This window comes from Hibiscus syriacus, unplaced genomic scaffold, assembly GCF_006381635.1.
Source record: "Hibiscus syriacus cultivar Baekdansim isolate YM2019G1 unplaced genomic scaffold, ASM638163v2 tig00111309_pilon, whole genome shotgun sequence".
NCBI classification, from domain to species: domain Eukaryota; kingdom Viridiplantae; phylum Streptophyta; class Magnoliopsida; order Malvales; family Malvaceae; genus Hibiscus; species Hibiscus syriacus.
In genome coordinates this window covers 728681-745165 of record NW_024063052.1, presented here as the reverse complement: position 1 = coordinate 745165, position 16485 = coordinate 728681, and the positions used below count along the sequence as shown (strand labels likewise).

The following is a 16485-nucleotide window of genomic DNA, read 5'->3' as shown; positions in this document are numbered from 1 at the left end:
TTGACCTAAATCGACGAAAAATAGCGACAGTGGTTTAAAATCTGACGAAACTTCGAATATTTCTCTACGGCAAACGGTGATAACTTACCGCGAAAGGTTACTAGGGGTTTGATCCGAGGTCGACACCGGTGCCGATAATAATTGCGATGATGGTCACTAGCGGCTGGCCGACGACCTATTGTAGGGGGCAAGAGGAGGGGGAGAGGGAGTTTACGGTGGGGGTACAGTATTTTTTTCAAAAAATATTTTTTTTATTTTTAAATAAATTCTCAAAATTATCAAAACGTGACACATTTCGCTTAACGGTCAGTTAATGACTATTTTAACAGTGGGCACCTAAATGTATAACTTTAGAAACATTATGCATATATTTTTAGTGAAAAATTCTTTAGACACTAAAATATTTTTTTAGACATAGTTTAGACATTTTTTTATTTAACATATAAAAACATCAAATATTTTTATAGGTTGTCCTAGTTATATTTATAATTTTATAAAATTATTAATTTATAGGATTGAAGGCAATGTAAATTTATAAAAGAGTCTTCTAAAAATTATTATTTTATTAATCTATCAAAATTATTAATTTAGACCTTAAACTCAAATTAAACCAAGAACAATTATTATTTAGAGAAATTTTTATTTTATCAAAATTTTACTGTAATAATAGTTAATCACAATTAATAATGTAATGTCATTTTATAATAAAATAAAAAATTCAATAATTATTTTATATTTTTAATAAATTTAATTATTAAAATAATTATTTTAGCATAATTTAATGATTATTTATAATTTACGCTAAAAAACAAATGCCATTATATAAAGCTTCTGTTCCTTTACCGTTTCACTTTCCTATCTTTTCTCCTAAATCATCGGCCTTTCACCTTCTTTCAATAGTCTTTCCTCCTCAACGAACAGCTGCTCAAAACTATTTCTTGACTGTTCTTGTTTTATTTTTATCCCAAAGATAGAAAGAAAAATAACATTTTTTCTTATTTTATTTGATTCGCTGTTTTCGGCCATTTTTTGTCAGCCGTCTTCTTTTATTTGATTACATATGGGTGTTTGGTTTTGCATATTGATTCCTCTTCTTCTTCTAAAGTAAATCTAGCTTTTCTTCACCTTCCCAAATTAGGGTTTCCTTTGCAAAATTCGGGGGATTTTGCTGTCAAGCTATGACGGCTATGAAGTTGAGGAAACTGAGGTCTTTCTGAATTCCGATAATCATTATCATAAAAGCTTCTTCCTTTCCATTTGCCTTTCCTGGGCATCATCTTTCGAATTTGATTTCATTTTTGGTCTTCTTGTTCTTTTTTTTTCAGAAGCTCGGATTTTTTATTGTGGCGGTTTTGCCCTTGCTGATTATTGACGAAGATAAAGGATTTTTTCCCCTTCAATTGATATATTGGAAATTTTCTATGAATTTAGTAAATCTCCCAAGCTTTGAGGGTACTGGTTTGAGGGGCTATAAACACTGAATTTGACAGAAATCGAGTTAAAACAGATTAGATTAATCTCTTTTGGGAAGCATTCGGTATTGTTAAAGAGTAGCTTTTATATTTGTGGCTTAAGATGGATCGTGTAATTGGTGGCAAGTTCAAGCTTGGAAGAAAAATTGGGAGTGGCTCTTTTGGAGAGCTTTATCTAGGTATAATAATCTCAACCACTTTAATGCCCTTTTCCTCCTCCTCCTCCTGGAAAATGTGGCTTGTTGCTTTGTATGCATCGTATCTCTCTCTCTTCTGATATTTTTTTTTGTGAAGGGGTAAATGTGCAAATCGGAGAGGAAGTTGCTGTCAAACTGGTAGGTGATACGTCATTGAGTTTTTTTTTTCAGTCTTTTTGTTGGCATTACTTGTGGCTGTGTTTGCCAAATGGTAATGAAGAATTTTTGGTCTTTGAATTAAATAAAGCATTCTTCAGTTTATAATATACTTGCTTCTGGTGGACTGGTGTCGAGTCCCAACGTTTACAACCGTTTGCATCAAATAAACAAAATGCCAAAAAAGGAAAGAAAAGAATCATTGTTGGCAGTTATTCTTGCTTATCCTTTTTTTCTTCATTTTTTTGTTCTGTTGTTAACCTTTGGACTTTAATTACATTGTATTACGGGGTATGGATATTGAGTAATAACATGATAAGAAATAGGTTTTTTTTAGTGATTTTTCTCTCTCATAAAATAGAAGTAAGTTTGCGAATGTTTTTCTTAATTTGTGTTAAGAGAAGAAACTTGTTTTCCATATACAGCTATGTTCATTCAATTTCCATTTTGAAGAATAAGAGTGTTTTTGTAGGGATTAGGAAATGAAGACTTCCTTATGATAGCAAAGATGTTTAAAATTATTATTGCTTAAATGTAATTTTGGTAGACAATTTATCAACTTTGTTCCAAATTCCAATCTACACTACCCTCTGTGAAATCATATATGGTGTTGTTCTTTTCATGTGAGAATGCATGGTTTAGCCTTTAGGTGTGATTTTGAAAGGAATGACCTTGACCCCCTCTTTTTTTCTAATTTCAGGAATCTGTGAAAACCAGGCATCCACAGCTTCATTATGAGTCAAAATTGTATATGCTTCTTCAAGGAGGAAGTAAGTCTCCCTGCCTTGCTCTCCCTCTGTGAGTCTGTGTGTCAGGAAAAATGATTTGTACCACATTATAATTTGACTGTAGTCTTCTGTGGGTTAGCCTTTTCAACTGCACTAGCACCGTACGAGAAAACAACCTGTAAGGAAAACATTCAATCTCTGATGTGATGGAATCCATTAATTTCCTTCTGCTATTACATTTAAATCAGTCTTCAGTAAATTTAGTATTGATCTTAAGCCTTGGTTGCTGCTGTTTTTGAAAGGCCATAGCAGTCTTCTTTCATTATCATGTGCTATCAACTCAAGTCTCTAAAACTTTGTTAATGTTTTTGTTAAATAACTTGGTTTTTATTCACCTTGGTACAGCGGGTATTCCCCACCTCAAGTGGTTTGGAGTTGAGGCAGATTACAATGTCATGGTAATTGACCTTCTTGGACCCAGTTTGGAAGATTTGTTCAACTACTGCAGTAGGAACCTATCGATGAAAACAGTGTTGATGCTTGCTGATCAATTGGTAAATGACTTTTTTGTGGTAAAGAATTAGTTTTTGAGGTTTTTTATTATTTAATTTCCCCCTTTTTAACCTTCCCCCCTCCAGATTAATAGAGTAGAATATATGCATTCGAGGGGTTTTCTTCACCGTGATATAAAGCCTGACAACTTCTTGATGGGCCTTGGACGCAAGGCAAATCAGGTACTAGTTATTTTGGTAGGTTACGTTGGCAAATAAAACATGTGCATATGGATTAGATTGCTAGCACAACCACCTTTATTTTTTAATTTCTAGTTATGCTAAAAATATTATCATTTATACTAGTGTTTGTAATAGGACTTCATTTAACACCAAAAGTTTGAAACATTCTGATATCATTTTTCATTTTTAATTTTACTTCAACAGGTATTTATCATTGATTATGGCCTTGCAAAGAAGTATAGGGATCTTCAGACTCATAAGCATATTCCATACAGGTGATTATTTCTCTCTCGATTCTTAATATAGAAATTCAGTCCTGAAGATCTCAAGATTTTATAGAGAAAGCAACTAATCAAGTTCTTTGCTGCAGAGAAAACAAGAACCTCACAGGCACAGCTCGTTATGCTAGTGTGAACACTCACCTTGGCATTGGTGAGTCATTTCCAAGTTCCAACTAGTAACAGTAAACAATATATTATGGATGCATGTTTTCTTCTTTCTTTTATTAAGTTACATTCTTCAATGTTACTGACAGAGCAAAGCCGAAGAGATGATTTGGAATCCCTTGGTTATGTGCTTCTGTATTTTCTAAGAGGAAGGTTGGTGTATAAAGTTTTGACATGAGCATCTTAAATGTTCTTTTTTTAAATAATGTTGTTACTTTTACTGAATCTTCATTTCTTAGTTTGCACCATATTGATTTTTTATTCAATTGGAACTATTCTTTTGTTTCAGCCTTCCATGGCAGGGGTTAAAAGCTGGCACAAAAAAGCAAAAATATGATAAGATTAGTGAAAAGAAAGTATCAACTCCTATAGAGGTATTATTACTTATGCCATCCATTGACTAATTTGTTTCCTTTAAGAAATTTTATTTACTGACATCACTGATATCTGGATTGCTTGTGCTTGCGTAAGGCCTCATCTTCACCTATATAGACCTGGCCTGATCTTTGTATTCTCCTATTTCCCCCTTTTGTGGAATATCTGATAAATAATATAAACTTTTTAAAGCAATTTGAATTTTGGGCCATAATTGCTATTTCCACAAATGTTTTTGAAAGGATAAATTCCCTATTTAGTTCAGTGATGTTTGTTATAGTGAAATTTAATTTAGCTTAACTGGCATATGGAAATTTGTTGTATGATTTGACAAAGGTTTGGTTTTTAATCCCAAAATTTAGTGTTAATCCATCATATGGTTATTATATTTGTTCCCTTGCTTTGTAACAATGGCATATATGTATTCAACAGGTGCTCTGCAAGTCATATCCATCTGAATTTGTTTCTTATTTTCAATATTGTCGATCTTTGCGATTTGAAGACAAACCCGATTATTCATATTTGAAGAGGCTTTTCCGTGATTTGTTTATAAGAGAAGGTTTGTTATTATGATTGTGGCTTCCTTAATAATGATTAGTTATTATAATTTTTTTTCGTGGTTCTGAAATTCACATTGTTGCAGGTTATCAGTTTGACTATGTCTTTGACTGGACTGTGTTGAAGTACCCCCAGATTGGCAGTAGTTCAGTAAGTATTTATAAACTTCTAGGCTCTTGGTTTCTTCCACCTTTGGAATATTTACGGCTTTTCCCATCTGTTTCTCAGCATGCCAGTGGAAGGGCAGGTTTAGCTGCAGGACCATCCATCGAAAAACCAAAAAGATTCTTAGGTTCTATAATCAAACCTTATTTTTGGAATTTAAATATTCGATGAGGACAAATTTTGTTTTGTCTTTCAGAATAGTATTTTGTTGCTTTTGCCGAGTATTGTGGTATACTAATAATAACCTCTTTGCTTTCTGTCTTTGATCTCCCTTATGGGTCATTCCCCTCGACATCAACGTTCAGTGGGAAGAGAGGTTCAGGATAGATTCTCTGGTGCAACTGAAGCTTTTTCCAAAAGAAATTTTTCAATTACTAGTCCTCGTCGTGATCATTCTAGAAGCAAAACTGCCGAGGATGTAACTTTGTCCAAGCATGTGGTGAGCTATAATTTTCTGTCAAAGATTTTCCTTTGTGGACTTCATTATTGTGTGAATCTTTTCTAGAGAATAATTCTTACCAGCTGTAAAGCTTATTAGCCACCAATTTCCTTTCTAGCAGTACTATGACAAAACTCTAAACCCACATTTAATATCCCTTCTGTTTTTTATTTCAAGTTCTGACTTCGTATCCTCCTGTTTCTACTTTATTTCATATAATAGCCATGCTAAGTTGCAAACGTGCTGGCTTTCATCTCAAACTCTGGATTAGAATTAGGAGATTAAAGAGTAGTATCAAATGCACATTTGAAATAGCACCGCTGTGTGGTCAATAGGCATATAATGAACACTGATCTCTCATTTATTCGTTACCTTAATTTTGTTTTTGATACGTTTTAGGTGGCCTGGTACTAAGATATAAATTCTGTCAATTTGGAATTTTCTTTTAATTCTGTTCATCTCTCTTTTATGTTTTGGTTTTGGCTCATCTTCCACGTTCTGATTGTTTGTTGGTTTGCAATTCCCAGCACCCTGATTCAGGTAAAAGAAGCGTTTCTCAATATGTTAGCACTTCAAGAAGAGCTGTAGCAACAAAAATGCCTAGTTCATCCGGCAAACCCAATGACATTCCACAAAACCAACCATCAACAAGTGATGGTCGCTTGTCTACCACGCAAAAAATCCAACACGCCTTTGAGGTCAAACCATCTAGTCGTGCCGCCTCTGGTAGAGGAAGCCGTGATGATCACCATCTTCGGAGTTTTGAACTTCTCTCAATTAGGAAATGATGGAGAGTAGTATATCAACCGTAAGCCATTGTTTTAACAAGCTTGCTAGCAACTGTGTATAAGGGATATCACCCAGGATCCATTGCAATTGCTACAGTTCATGCCACTTCCCTCATCATGTCCCAAACTTTTTTCCATCGTTCACCCACTCCCCTCAAGAATTTGTGGCCATTGTAAGTGTTTTAGACAGCATTAAAGACATCTCATATTTTAGTTGAATTACTGCAAAGAAAAATTAGAGCGTTTTAGACTTTTTAAATGTTGTAGTGCTACCAAGCATTGGACAAGTTGATCCTTGTAGGAAGGAAGCATCCAACAGCTTTGAATTTGTATCTAGGATTGTTTCTTTTATCTATTCTTAGCTTAGGGCATCTATATAAAAAGGGGTGTAAAAACTTGTGAAAATGAGTCAACTAAAAGTCAACAAACAATTTCAGCTACTACTATTTGTGTTTGATAGCAAGAGTCAATAATAATTATGCCAAGAAAAAAAAAAGTCTGGCTAGGTTTGGAAGATCTCAAACTGAATAAAAAACTGAAATGTGCAACAATTAGAGGCTAAATGGAAGAGAGCTTTAAGCCGCAATCTCCTTTTTAAGCTTAGCCAGCTCCTGCCTAACCATTCCGGCTTTCTGCAATACAAAACAAAGTACACACTCGTCAGGATCGGGAAATCTTATAATTCAGGCTACAATTTATATTACAGAAGAGATCCAAACATTGAAAACAAAAGTTTACAATCAAGCCGATATATCCGACTGCTACAACATATATGGAGTTACCAAAGGGGCAACTTTAACTTGGAAAACTGAAGATATGTATTGATTGTGCCAAAAAGGTTCCGAAAGTCCTAAACTCCCAACACTTTATTCAAGACCCAAACTTCTTTAAATCATTAAAATAAGGAGAAAAAATGGACTTTTCATGCCATTAGACTTATCCGGAGATCAATGTCAGGAAAAACACTTGAAATCTATATATTCCGGAACCAATGCTTACAATGCCCTTAACAGTTTATTGTTCCATGGTTATCGGTAGCTACTCAATTAGCTTAATAAACATAGAATGGAATAGTTGTGGAAATGTACAATGGGGATAGGAAAGAGAATACCAAGCATAATGCCAGTCTTTGATACATTGAAGACCACCCAAAACTCAACATACAGAAAAACAAGGAAAGCATAGCATTTTTTATAAGAAGGAAAGCATAGCATAGTAATGAAAAAGAAAAATATGAAAATGTGGTTACCTTAATCTTTGCCAACATGAGTTTGAACCTACCAAAATCATTAAGAGATGCCTGTCTTTTCTGTACGATCAGCTTCCTGCCCCATGAACTGTTCTCCCACTTGTTCTTCACACCTGCACCATTATAAACCAAGTTACAAGAAACAATTATGAATAAAAAAACAGCCCTTTTTATTTTCAAAGTTTAGAAATTTAACACCAACAAGCTTTCTCCATAGGATCAATCAGGGTCTTCTTCTTAGGAACCCTATTAATATCAATCTTGATATCGGTGAGAGTTAGTCTCTTAAAGTTCATTTGACTTCTCACCATATCGGGTGCATCAACAAGAGCCTACATCACATTAACAAAGCCACTATTACAGCTTATTCCGCTTCCGCTACAATGGTAATCATTTTCAGCAAACATTTGCATCACATCTAAATTTTAGTTGCAATGTACTGGGAAAAAAAATGAAAAACCGAACAACCGACAAAATGGAAAGGTAAAATTTCATGGCGAACCCTGTTTTGATCAACGACATCGACAATGACAACGAGCTTCCCATAGTCCTTTCCGTAGTTAACCAGAGCCACTCTCCCGATCTCCACGTACCTCTTGAACGGATACACCATGAATGAAAAACAAATAAACGAATGTAATTATAAATCAAGAACATGAAAATGGCATATGTTTATCGTTGTTGTTTGGGTGCTGTAAAAAACAGTGGGTTTTGTTTCTCTAGGAAGCTTACCGTTTTTTGAGAGCTCGGGGAATAAGGTCCAGTTGAAGTTGAGGTTTCTGAAGACCACTAAAATCATTAAAAATACCTTATTTGAGGGTTTAAAAGTTTTAATTTTCTTCGAATCGCTATTGGGATTTGTTTTATTTTACGGTAAATTATATGTTTAATATCTAAATTATCAGTTTTGGTCTGTTTTAATATATAATTTTTTAATTTTTTAAAATCATATCTAACGTTTATTTTTTGTTTTATTTTAGTATCCCGTTAAAAAATTAACGTTAAATTTTGAAATTTTTTTACAAAATTCTGGTACTAAAACGAACAAAAAAAAATGATAGTTTAAGATAACTTTTTTGCTTTGGGTTTTGAGAAAGTTTTCTTACTCGCGTACGTTAGGGTTTTGCATGAGTGTTTCGTCTTTTAACGGCTGAACTAGGAAATGTAATCAAAATCTACTACAACACTAATATGAGGGAACGAGAGAAGTTTGCACATCTAGCAGTGGTTGTTGATTTTAAAAAATAATTGCTTCCATGTATTGGCATTGACGACTTTATTCATAAGCTGGGATATGAGGGATTCTAGAACGTTTGTTTTTTATGTGGTGTGTATAGACACATGCAGGACTTGGGCGGTGTAAAAGAGGTTGAAGCACCGAAGGAAGATAATATCCCTCCGAGTGGTCAGGAAACTAACGAAGGGCATTCAGTCAAAGTAGATGACGATCTCTATAGCCTATGGATGTTGGCAACGAATCGTCGAGGTTGCCCACGTGACAAGTTAAGTAAAACTAGTGTGAATGTTGATTTAGGGGCAGCTCTCAATTTGTGGTCCTTGATGCGTTGGTCATTGAGGATGGGAACAAGGCTGCTAATCAGATTATTGTGGAATCTAGTGTTTTTTTTTTTTGGTCACGAAACAGTAAGAACGCCAACAAAAATAAAGGCAAGCAAACGATAACTCAATTGGGGAGCAATGGAAATCAAGATGAAGGAAATCTAAGTGTGAGCACGATTGGTGCAAGTAGCTTATTAGAATCTTTGAATCCGCAAGTCACTCCAACTATGTAATGCCTCGAAACCCGGATCAGTAGTTCGAGTTAACCCAAAATTCGTAAGTCAAGACAGTTAGACCTCTTAAGATAATTGAACCAGTTCAGAAAGGGTATTGGGCTTAGGTTGGCCAAATAGTAAAGGATAGTGATGTTTTTAAAAGAGAGTTAAAGGGAGAAAGACTAAAGGTGTAGTTTACCCGTAGCTTGTCTTAAAGGTTAAAAACCCCTTATCTCCCTTATTTTTCACTGAGCCATTCCCCTAACATTATCTTCGCATTTTCTTCTTTTCCATAATCTTCTACTTAACCAAGATCAAGCCTTGAGGAATTTAAGTTTTGTTTGAATCCACCAAGGTAAGAGTCTTAGGGGTTGTTTGTTTGTCTCTAAATGAAACCATTTAGCGTTGAATGCTGAACCGTTCAACATTCAGACTGTTTGTTTCTCACATCTGAATGATTCATTGCTGACTGATTCAGCAAAACAATGTTGAATGATTCAGAACAGAAGTATATTCTGAATGATTCAGAGTCATTATCAAACAATATGCCACAATCAGAGTTAATTCATACAGAGCATTTGAATCATTCAGCGCTTAATCATTCTGAAGTAAACAAACAACCCCTTATTCTCCTTCTCTCAAGCTTTATTTCTATATTTTGGTTAAATTTTTAGAAAATGAGTTTATGGGATGGTTTATAGAATTCAAGAATCTAAGATAGTTGAGAGGATTTGAGTTATATAGAATGTTTTTATTATAGTTTTCAAGTCAAAAACAAGTTAGTAACTCTTAGATTTGTCTATGATTAGCTAAAGAAGGGGAAGAGAATATCAAAGCTAGAAGCAAAGGAAAGGTGATTCCTAGTAGAATTGGTAGAGGTTTTAGAAACCAAGGAGGTCAGGTAACACACTATTAGTTTTTCCATACCAGTTGTAGGATCATTATATAGAAGTTTAGCTTGAAAGTTGGGTATGAGCAGGTTTATTACTCTTCCATGGTAGATTTTATGTTTAAAGTTTTTAGCATATTGTTAAGCCTTAGTTATGCTCCCTTAATATCACATAAGAGTTTAAGAATGTTTGGGGACCTCACTAGAGTGTTTGGGATTGAAAAATAGAGTTTTTCATGCTTGTTTTATGACTTTTGCAGGTAGAGTATCGATACTATAGGGTTAGTATCGATACTTGTTCTTCGTTTCTGGGTAAAATCGTGTTTTTTGGGCAAGAGTATCAAAACTCTTTCAAGAGTATCAGAACTTTGGGTCATAGTTTCGAAACTCCCAGAAAGTATTGAAACTAGGCAGAATAGAATGTTTAAAAGTATCAATACTTATATAAAGTATCGAAACCTTTGCAAGAGTATCGATACTCTTCGATAGTATCAATACTTTCAGTTTGTTTTGGGCAAAAAAATTAGTTTTTGAGGGATTTAGACACGAGGTACCCCAACACTTCGTTATACCACCAAATAAGACTACAAGTGAGAACATAATTGATGTTTTCAAATTAGAAACCAAATAATTAGGGACAAATAAGACTAGCCTTGTTTGATGCTCGTAAAACGATTCGGATACTCGAGTTCTTTTAGAAAAGTTAGTGGAGTTAAAAGTATAAATACAGTCTGGATATATCATTAAGTAGGGAGCAAGGCCCTTAAAATCGACTAACTAAGGCCAAGACCTGACACTCTCAAGGGGTGGGTTAGTTAGGGGTATGGTGTCTGATGCAGAAATTTCAGGGGCCATATCCCAATAGACTAGAGGGGTTTGTGAGCTCCGAGATGTAGAAATTCCTTAGCCGCACTATGATGTATACAATAGCGTAGAGAATGAATATTGCAAGGATATTCACTAAGCATATCAGATCAGTCGACTTGATAGCTAGCCTTTCAGTGATATGTAGTTAATATGTTTTAACTATTAGTGTGTCATTGAGCTAGTTAGCTCAGCCTTCGGATTATTTTCGTGGGCAGGTCAGTAGATCCAGTAGGTGAGGAGTAACTGATAGACTAAAATCCAGTTAAGACCAATGTAGATTCAAATTACGTCTCAACATTTTTGAAAGGGCATGTATATTTGTAAACTTTATTATCCAGTTGAGTTGTAGTTTCAGTACAACTTCTATATTATTTTTGTAAAGGTTTTATTTATTCTTCAGTTTATTTTACAGTTGTTTTATATTTAAAGAAAGTAAGAAAAAGTTGGTCAACCACTTCGGTAGTTCTGTGTAGCACCTTAAATCGGTCGACTGTATATTGTATTGGTCTAGGGTGTTACAAACTACACCTACAAATGAAGTCCTCACTAATGATGATCTTAATCGAGTGGCTGGGGCACATGTAGAATCGTTAAAAGAAGGCAAGGAGATGTAGGTTATATTCTGAGAACCAAGTATTCGTAGTGGACAACACTCTGTTGTGTCTATTTTAGAATGTACTAATCTATTTTAGAATGAACTAAGGAGAAGCCAAATTTGAGAGATGGGGGAGCGATGCGATCGAAGGGTCTTCGAATAAAAAAAATCTTAATCATAAGGTCTCAGCGCACCCAGACCTATCTGACTAGGTTTAATCGATCTCTTTAAACATGAATCCTATAATGGAGCAGCCTGTGAGGTTGTCTAGTGGCATGAAGCCTGGGAAAAAGAGAATTAGAGTGATATGGGTGTTGTTAATATGGTACCTTCTTCAGCTACAATGGGTGGAGGTTCACCAAAAATCCAATAATTTCTTTTTCTATGTTAGATTGTTTCTTTTAGAATAGTCAATTGGCTACCAGTCCTACTTATCATTAGTATTTTAAACAGTTGGTTTGTAATGAACTTCTTTCGTTTGTGGCACTGCTGGAGATTATAGTTAATGGTTCTAAAGCTGACTCTATGGTTGCTAAGTTTGGTTTTCCAAACTCCTCCCGTGTTGAAGCCCAGGGGTTTAACGGTGGTATTTGGCTTCTTTGGTATTGCGAGGTCCAAATCAATATTTTATCCATTTCAAATCAATTCATCCAGTATTCTGTTATGACTACAAGTTTTTCCAAACCTATTTTTATTAGGGTTGTCTATGGCAGTCCTCATATTTCTTGCAGGAAGCACCTTTAGCGTATCTTGAGCAACTCATCCTAGTTCTGATTGCTCATGGCTTCTTGATGGATATTTCAATGCAATCCTCCAACAAGATGAAAGGATGAAGGTGCAATGGGACGTATGGGCACTAGTAGTTTTGCCAATTTTGTTGATGATTGTGCTTTATTAGATATTGATTTTCAGGGATTACTGTTTACTTGGTCTTGTGGCTCCCTTCATCAGAGGTTGGATCGTCGCCTTATTAATTTTTGTTAGTTAGTCGTTTATCCTGATTCAACCGTTTTTCATTTGGATCACTCTAGATCAGATCATCTCCCTTTGATCTTTCGTTTGAAGCTTGCAAAATTGAATATTGGGTATAAACTGTTCCGGTTCATCTTTGAGTGGCAGAAACATGTCGAATTTTAAAGCTTGTTTTGAGACACTTGGTCCGCAGATAGGGTTATATCAACCAATCTTGATTCTCTCCAAGCTAAACTAGTCGATTGGAATGTCTCAGGTTTTGATCTGATTGTGCTATCCAAAACAAGTAATCCTGTTACCTCTCGGATTTGGAGACGAAGTTGAAATGGAGCTTGAACAAGTTCTAGAGCATGAGGATAGTATTTGGTTGTAAAGGTACAGGTGTAATTGGATTCTCCATAGTGATCTTAACACAAAGTTTTACTACTCCTATGCGAAAAATAGACGTATGAAAAACATCATTCTAACTCTGAAGAGGCTGTAATATACTTGGTGCTCATTTCAAGTGGAGTTGTGTCGTATTGCGATTGATTTTTTTTCTCCAACCTTTTCACAAATGAATGTGTGTTTGGCTACACATACAATGTTTATGGATGTTTCCTTCCTCTGTCGAGTGGGTTTGTTTCAATGTTATCAGAATTTATTATTGATGATGAGAATCATCAAGTTATGTTTAGTTTGGATCCTTCAAAAGAACCTAGAGTTGATGGTTTTCATGTCTTTTTCTTCCAGAAGAGTTGAGATGTGGTTGGTATGGGGGTGTGTCGTCTGGTTTATTACCTAATTTTTGTTACAAGTGTGGCTTGATAAGTCATAATACAGTGATCCTTGTGTCATTCAATTGGATGATCCGAAGGCGATACTACCTTATGGAGATTGGTTAAAAGTGGTTACCCAACAACCACAAGATAAGCCACATTTGCGACGTTCTATCGAATATGTCGTAGCAACTAGCAACTAATTCGTCGACTACTACAGTTGTGTTGGATCCTATCGGGAATGCGACTGGATAATCTCCTAAGGATCCTCCGGTTGAGACTGGACATCTTGTTGATGAAGGTAGGAATGTGTCGGACGACTTCAAAAAAGTTCTACCTGATGATGATCTGATGGATAAGTTAGAGCCTGAGGCCGAACAAGTCTCGCATGCTGTTAATGATGTCAGGTTGACAAGGCTGCTGTTGAGCCTCAATAATAACTGGAACCGACTAAGGACTAAAATATCTTCACGACTATGAAGATTACTCAGGCCAATAATACTAAGATCAAAGTGGATAATGTGGCTGTTCCTAATACCTCAAAGAATGAAACTAGAAACAAATATGAGGGCAAAGCTTTCAAGAGATATTTACAAGGTAAATATGACGTAACCAATCTCATCAATTCGAAAAGATCCAGGGGTGTCCTCTGCTTTCGACAATGTTGTTACGACAGCTGGGAAGTTTAAAAAGAGATCGGCGGAGGCTACGGAATAGCCTGGTCGGACGCCATGAATCTCTTGTGTTGGAACTGTCGAGAGTTGGGTAGCCCTCGAGCAGTTCAATCCTTAGAACACTTTATCGTTCATCAGTCCATTAGAATTATTTTTTAAGCGAAACAAGATTACGTCAAAATTAAAGAGATGTTTTTAGGAATAAGTTAGATATGCAAGGTTGCTTTACAGTTGATCGTAGTGATAATTGTATTGGACTTATGCTACTTTGGAATAATAAAGTTGATATTAAGCTTTTGTCTTACTCTAGAATCATATTGACGTTATAATTCGAACTGCCACTGAACATTTCTCTTTCACAGGAATATATGGTCATCATATTGCAAAATTTAAGCATGTAACTTGGCGCATAATTGATACTTTCAAAGGATAGTCCCTATTACCTTGGTTATTAGGGGGCGATTTCAATGACATATCAACCTACTCCGAGAAAATTGGGGGAAGACAAAAACCTCGAGTGCAATTGGATGAATTTCGAGCTGTTCTAGATCGCAATGAGCTAGCAGATTATAGGCCATTCAAAGGATGGTTTACTTGGTTCTTTGGAAACAATGCAACTAATAGCATGGCCGAACGACTAGATCAATTTTTAATATCCCCGAATTGGCTATCTGGCCACCCTCAACTTCGTGTTCCTTCTGAGTATTTTGATTGTTCTGACCATGGCTTCATTGTTCTGAATACATCATTCGTTCACCATGGGCAAAGGCGAGTACAAAGATATGATTATTTTCAGTATGACACATACTGGTCCCATGAAAAGGTACGTGTTCACGCGTCCATAGTGCATGGAAATATACTAATGGTTTGGAAAAAAACAGAAGCAGTGGGTGAATCACAAAAAAGTTGGCAATTTAATCGCTGAAATTCTATAAAGAAACGAATTTCAAAGCTAAAGAGAACTTTAAATGATGGATTAGCTAGAAACCAACAACACATGGATCTGAACCGAATGGTTAAATCTAAGCAGGAATTGCACTCCTTACTCGATACAGGGGAAAGATATTGGGCTCAACATTTACGAGTTAATTGGTTGACTTTTGGCAATCGTAAGACAGCCTTCTTTCATGCTCGATCAACCCTACACCAAAAGAAGAATCAAATCACAGGATTATTTGATGCAAATGAGCACGGGACCGAGAAGAATGATGAAATCTCCAATATTGTGATTAGCTACTTTATGGACTTATTTGCGACATTCAATGTTCTGAGTCTAGATATTCTAGAGGATATTGACACTATGATCATGCCCACGATGAATAAAGAACTAATTAAACCTTTTACAATAACTGAGGTGATAGTTGCTTTTCAAGATATTAATCATATAAAGGCATCAGGAATTAATGGTTTGCCTGCTAGTTTCTTCAGGCAACATTGGTTACTCGTGGGTGACGATGTGGTGAGCCCATTGTTTTGAAAATCGGACTGGACCGGCCGGTTCAACCGGGAACCGTTGTCTAGTTCGGTTTAAACTAAACCGGTTGAACCGCTACTAGTGAACTGACCAGAACCGCTGAACCGTTCGAACCGGACCGGCTGAAAACCGGGAAAAACCGTCAATTTTTTTTTTTAAATTAAACCAAACGACGTCGTTTGTTAAATGAGCCAAGTCGAACTCGAGTATTGCTGAGCTCGACTCAAACTTTAAAAGTAAGCTCAACTCGACTCAAACTCACGAACTAAAAATTATCAAGTTCAACTCGAACTCGAAATATAATATTGAAACTTGAACTTGAAAAGGCTTGAACTCAAAAAAAATTTAGAAGTTCGATTGAAGCCTAAAATTCGAGCTTGATTGAAGTGAAAGAATAGTTCACTCTATGCTCACCAAAAGGCTCCATGATTTTGAATGTTAAATTACCTCTATTATTTATAAAAGTTAGTTGGGATGCTCTTCTATGTTTCTTAGCCATGTGAGATTGTTTTGTTCTCATATTTTTACTCTTTAGACTTTTGGGATGTTCTTCTATGTTTCTTAGCCATGTGAGATTGTTTTTAAAAAAAAATTAAACCAAACAATATCATTTTGTTATGATTTTTTTAGCCCCAAATTTATTTTTTAATTATAGTTATATAATTATATTTATTATTTAATATGTTTTACCTTAAATATTATGTTGTAGTTAATTTGAATCATTTTGTTTCACTTGATTTTATGGTTTTTAACTCATATATGTTATGACTTGCTTTGAATATGACTTGTGATATACAAAATTATTTTTTATTAAACATTTTTGGTATTTTTATTTAATTTTTTAAATAATTATGATGTCGTCCGGTTCTTCCGACCGGTCGGACCAGTTCGATCGGTTGAACCAGTGAACCGATAGTATGACCGGTTCGCTAACCGGTCCGGTTCTGAAAACCATGGGTGAGCCTTTGTTTAGACATACTTAATGGTCTTAAAGACATGTCCATCGTAAACGAAACTATCCTAGTGCTTATTCCTGAGGTACAAGAGATCTAGTACATGAAGTAGATACATCCTATTAGTTTATGTACCGTTATTTATAAAATTGTGTCCAAAGTACTAGTAAACCATTTAGAACCGCATCATTTATTAGTGACAATCATGTTGTTTTCCTTCT

The 16485-nt window shown here is 35.3% G+C and overlaps 2 protein-coding genes across 3 annotated transcripts; one reads left to right on the top strand and one right to left on the bottom strand.

The window, feature by feature from the left end:
- The first annotated feature begins 1292 nt into the window (after nt 1-1292).
- LOC120158157 (casein kinase 1-like protein 9) lies at nt 1293-6367 on the top strand. Of its 2 annotated transcripts, none has more exons than XM_039169068.1 (13): nt 1293-1651; nt 1767-1807; nt 2526-2595; nt 2959-3107; nt 3192-3287; nt 3492-3562; nt 3658-3719; nt 3823-3886; nt 4023-4107; nt 4541-4667; nt 4752-4821; nt 4892-4958; nt 5137-5237. In XM_039169068.1, the coding sequence occupies exons 1-12, from the start codon at nt 1576-1578 to the stop codon at nt 4917-4919; spliced, it is 939 nt and encodes a 312-aa protein (XP_039024999.1). In that variant the 5' UTR covers nt 1293-1575; the 3' UTR covers nt 4920-4958; nt 5137-5237. The 2 variants fall into 2 exon arrangements, with proteins under 2 accessions (XP_039024999.1, XP_039025001.1); XM_039169070.1 differs by adding an exon at nt 5798-6367 and having other exon boundaries at nt 1555-1651; nt 4752-4958; nt 5137-5270.
- A 237-nt stretch (nt 6368-6604) lies between these two features.
- On the bottom strand, nt 6605-8074 carry LOC120158158 (60S ribosomal protein L14-2-like). Its single transcript, XM_039169071.1, has 5 exons — nt 8043-8074; nt 7810-7916; nt 7510-7639; nt 7308-7420; nt 6605-6690 (listed from the first exon to the last, which is right to left on the bottom strand). Coding segments are annotated over exons 1-5 (408 nt in total). The 5' UTR covers nt 8044-8074; the 3' UTR covers nt 6605-6633.
- Between the last annotated feature and the right edge of the window lie 8411 nt (nt 8075-16485).

Bases quoted from the DNA above. Each gene is read 5' to 3' on its own strand.
- LOC120158157 (XM_039169070.1), top strand. From the start codon at position 1,576: ATGGATCGTGTAATTGGTGGCAAGTTCAAGCTTGGAAGAAAAATTGGG. The intron at 3,887-4,022 runs GTTGGTGTATAA...CTTTTGTTTCAG, and splicing joins CTGTATTTTCTAAGAGGAAG to CCTTCCATGGCAGGGGTTAA. The intron at 4,108-4,540 runs GTATTATTACTT...TGTATTCAACAG, and splicing joins AAGTATCAACTCCTATAGAG to GTGCTCTGCAAGTCATATCC.
- LOC120158158 (XM_039169071.1), bottom strand. The intron at 7,640-7,809 runs GTTCGCCATGAA...AATGTGATGTAG, and splicing joins ATGTCGTTGATCAAAACAGG to GCTCTTGTTGATGCACCCGA. The intron at 7,421-7,509 runs GTTGGTGTTAAA...ATAATGGTGCAG, and splicing joins TGATCCTATGGAGAAAGCTT to GTGTGAAGAACAAGTGGGAG.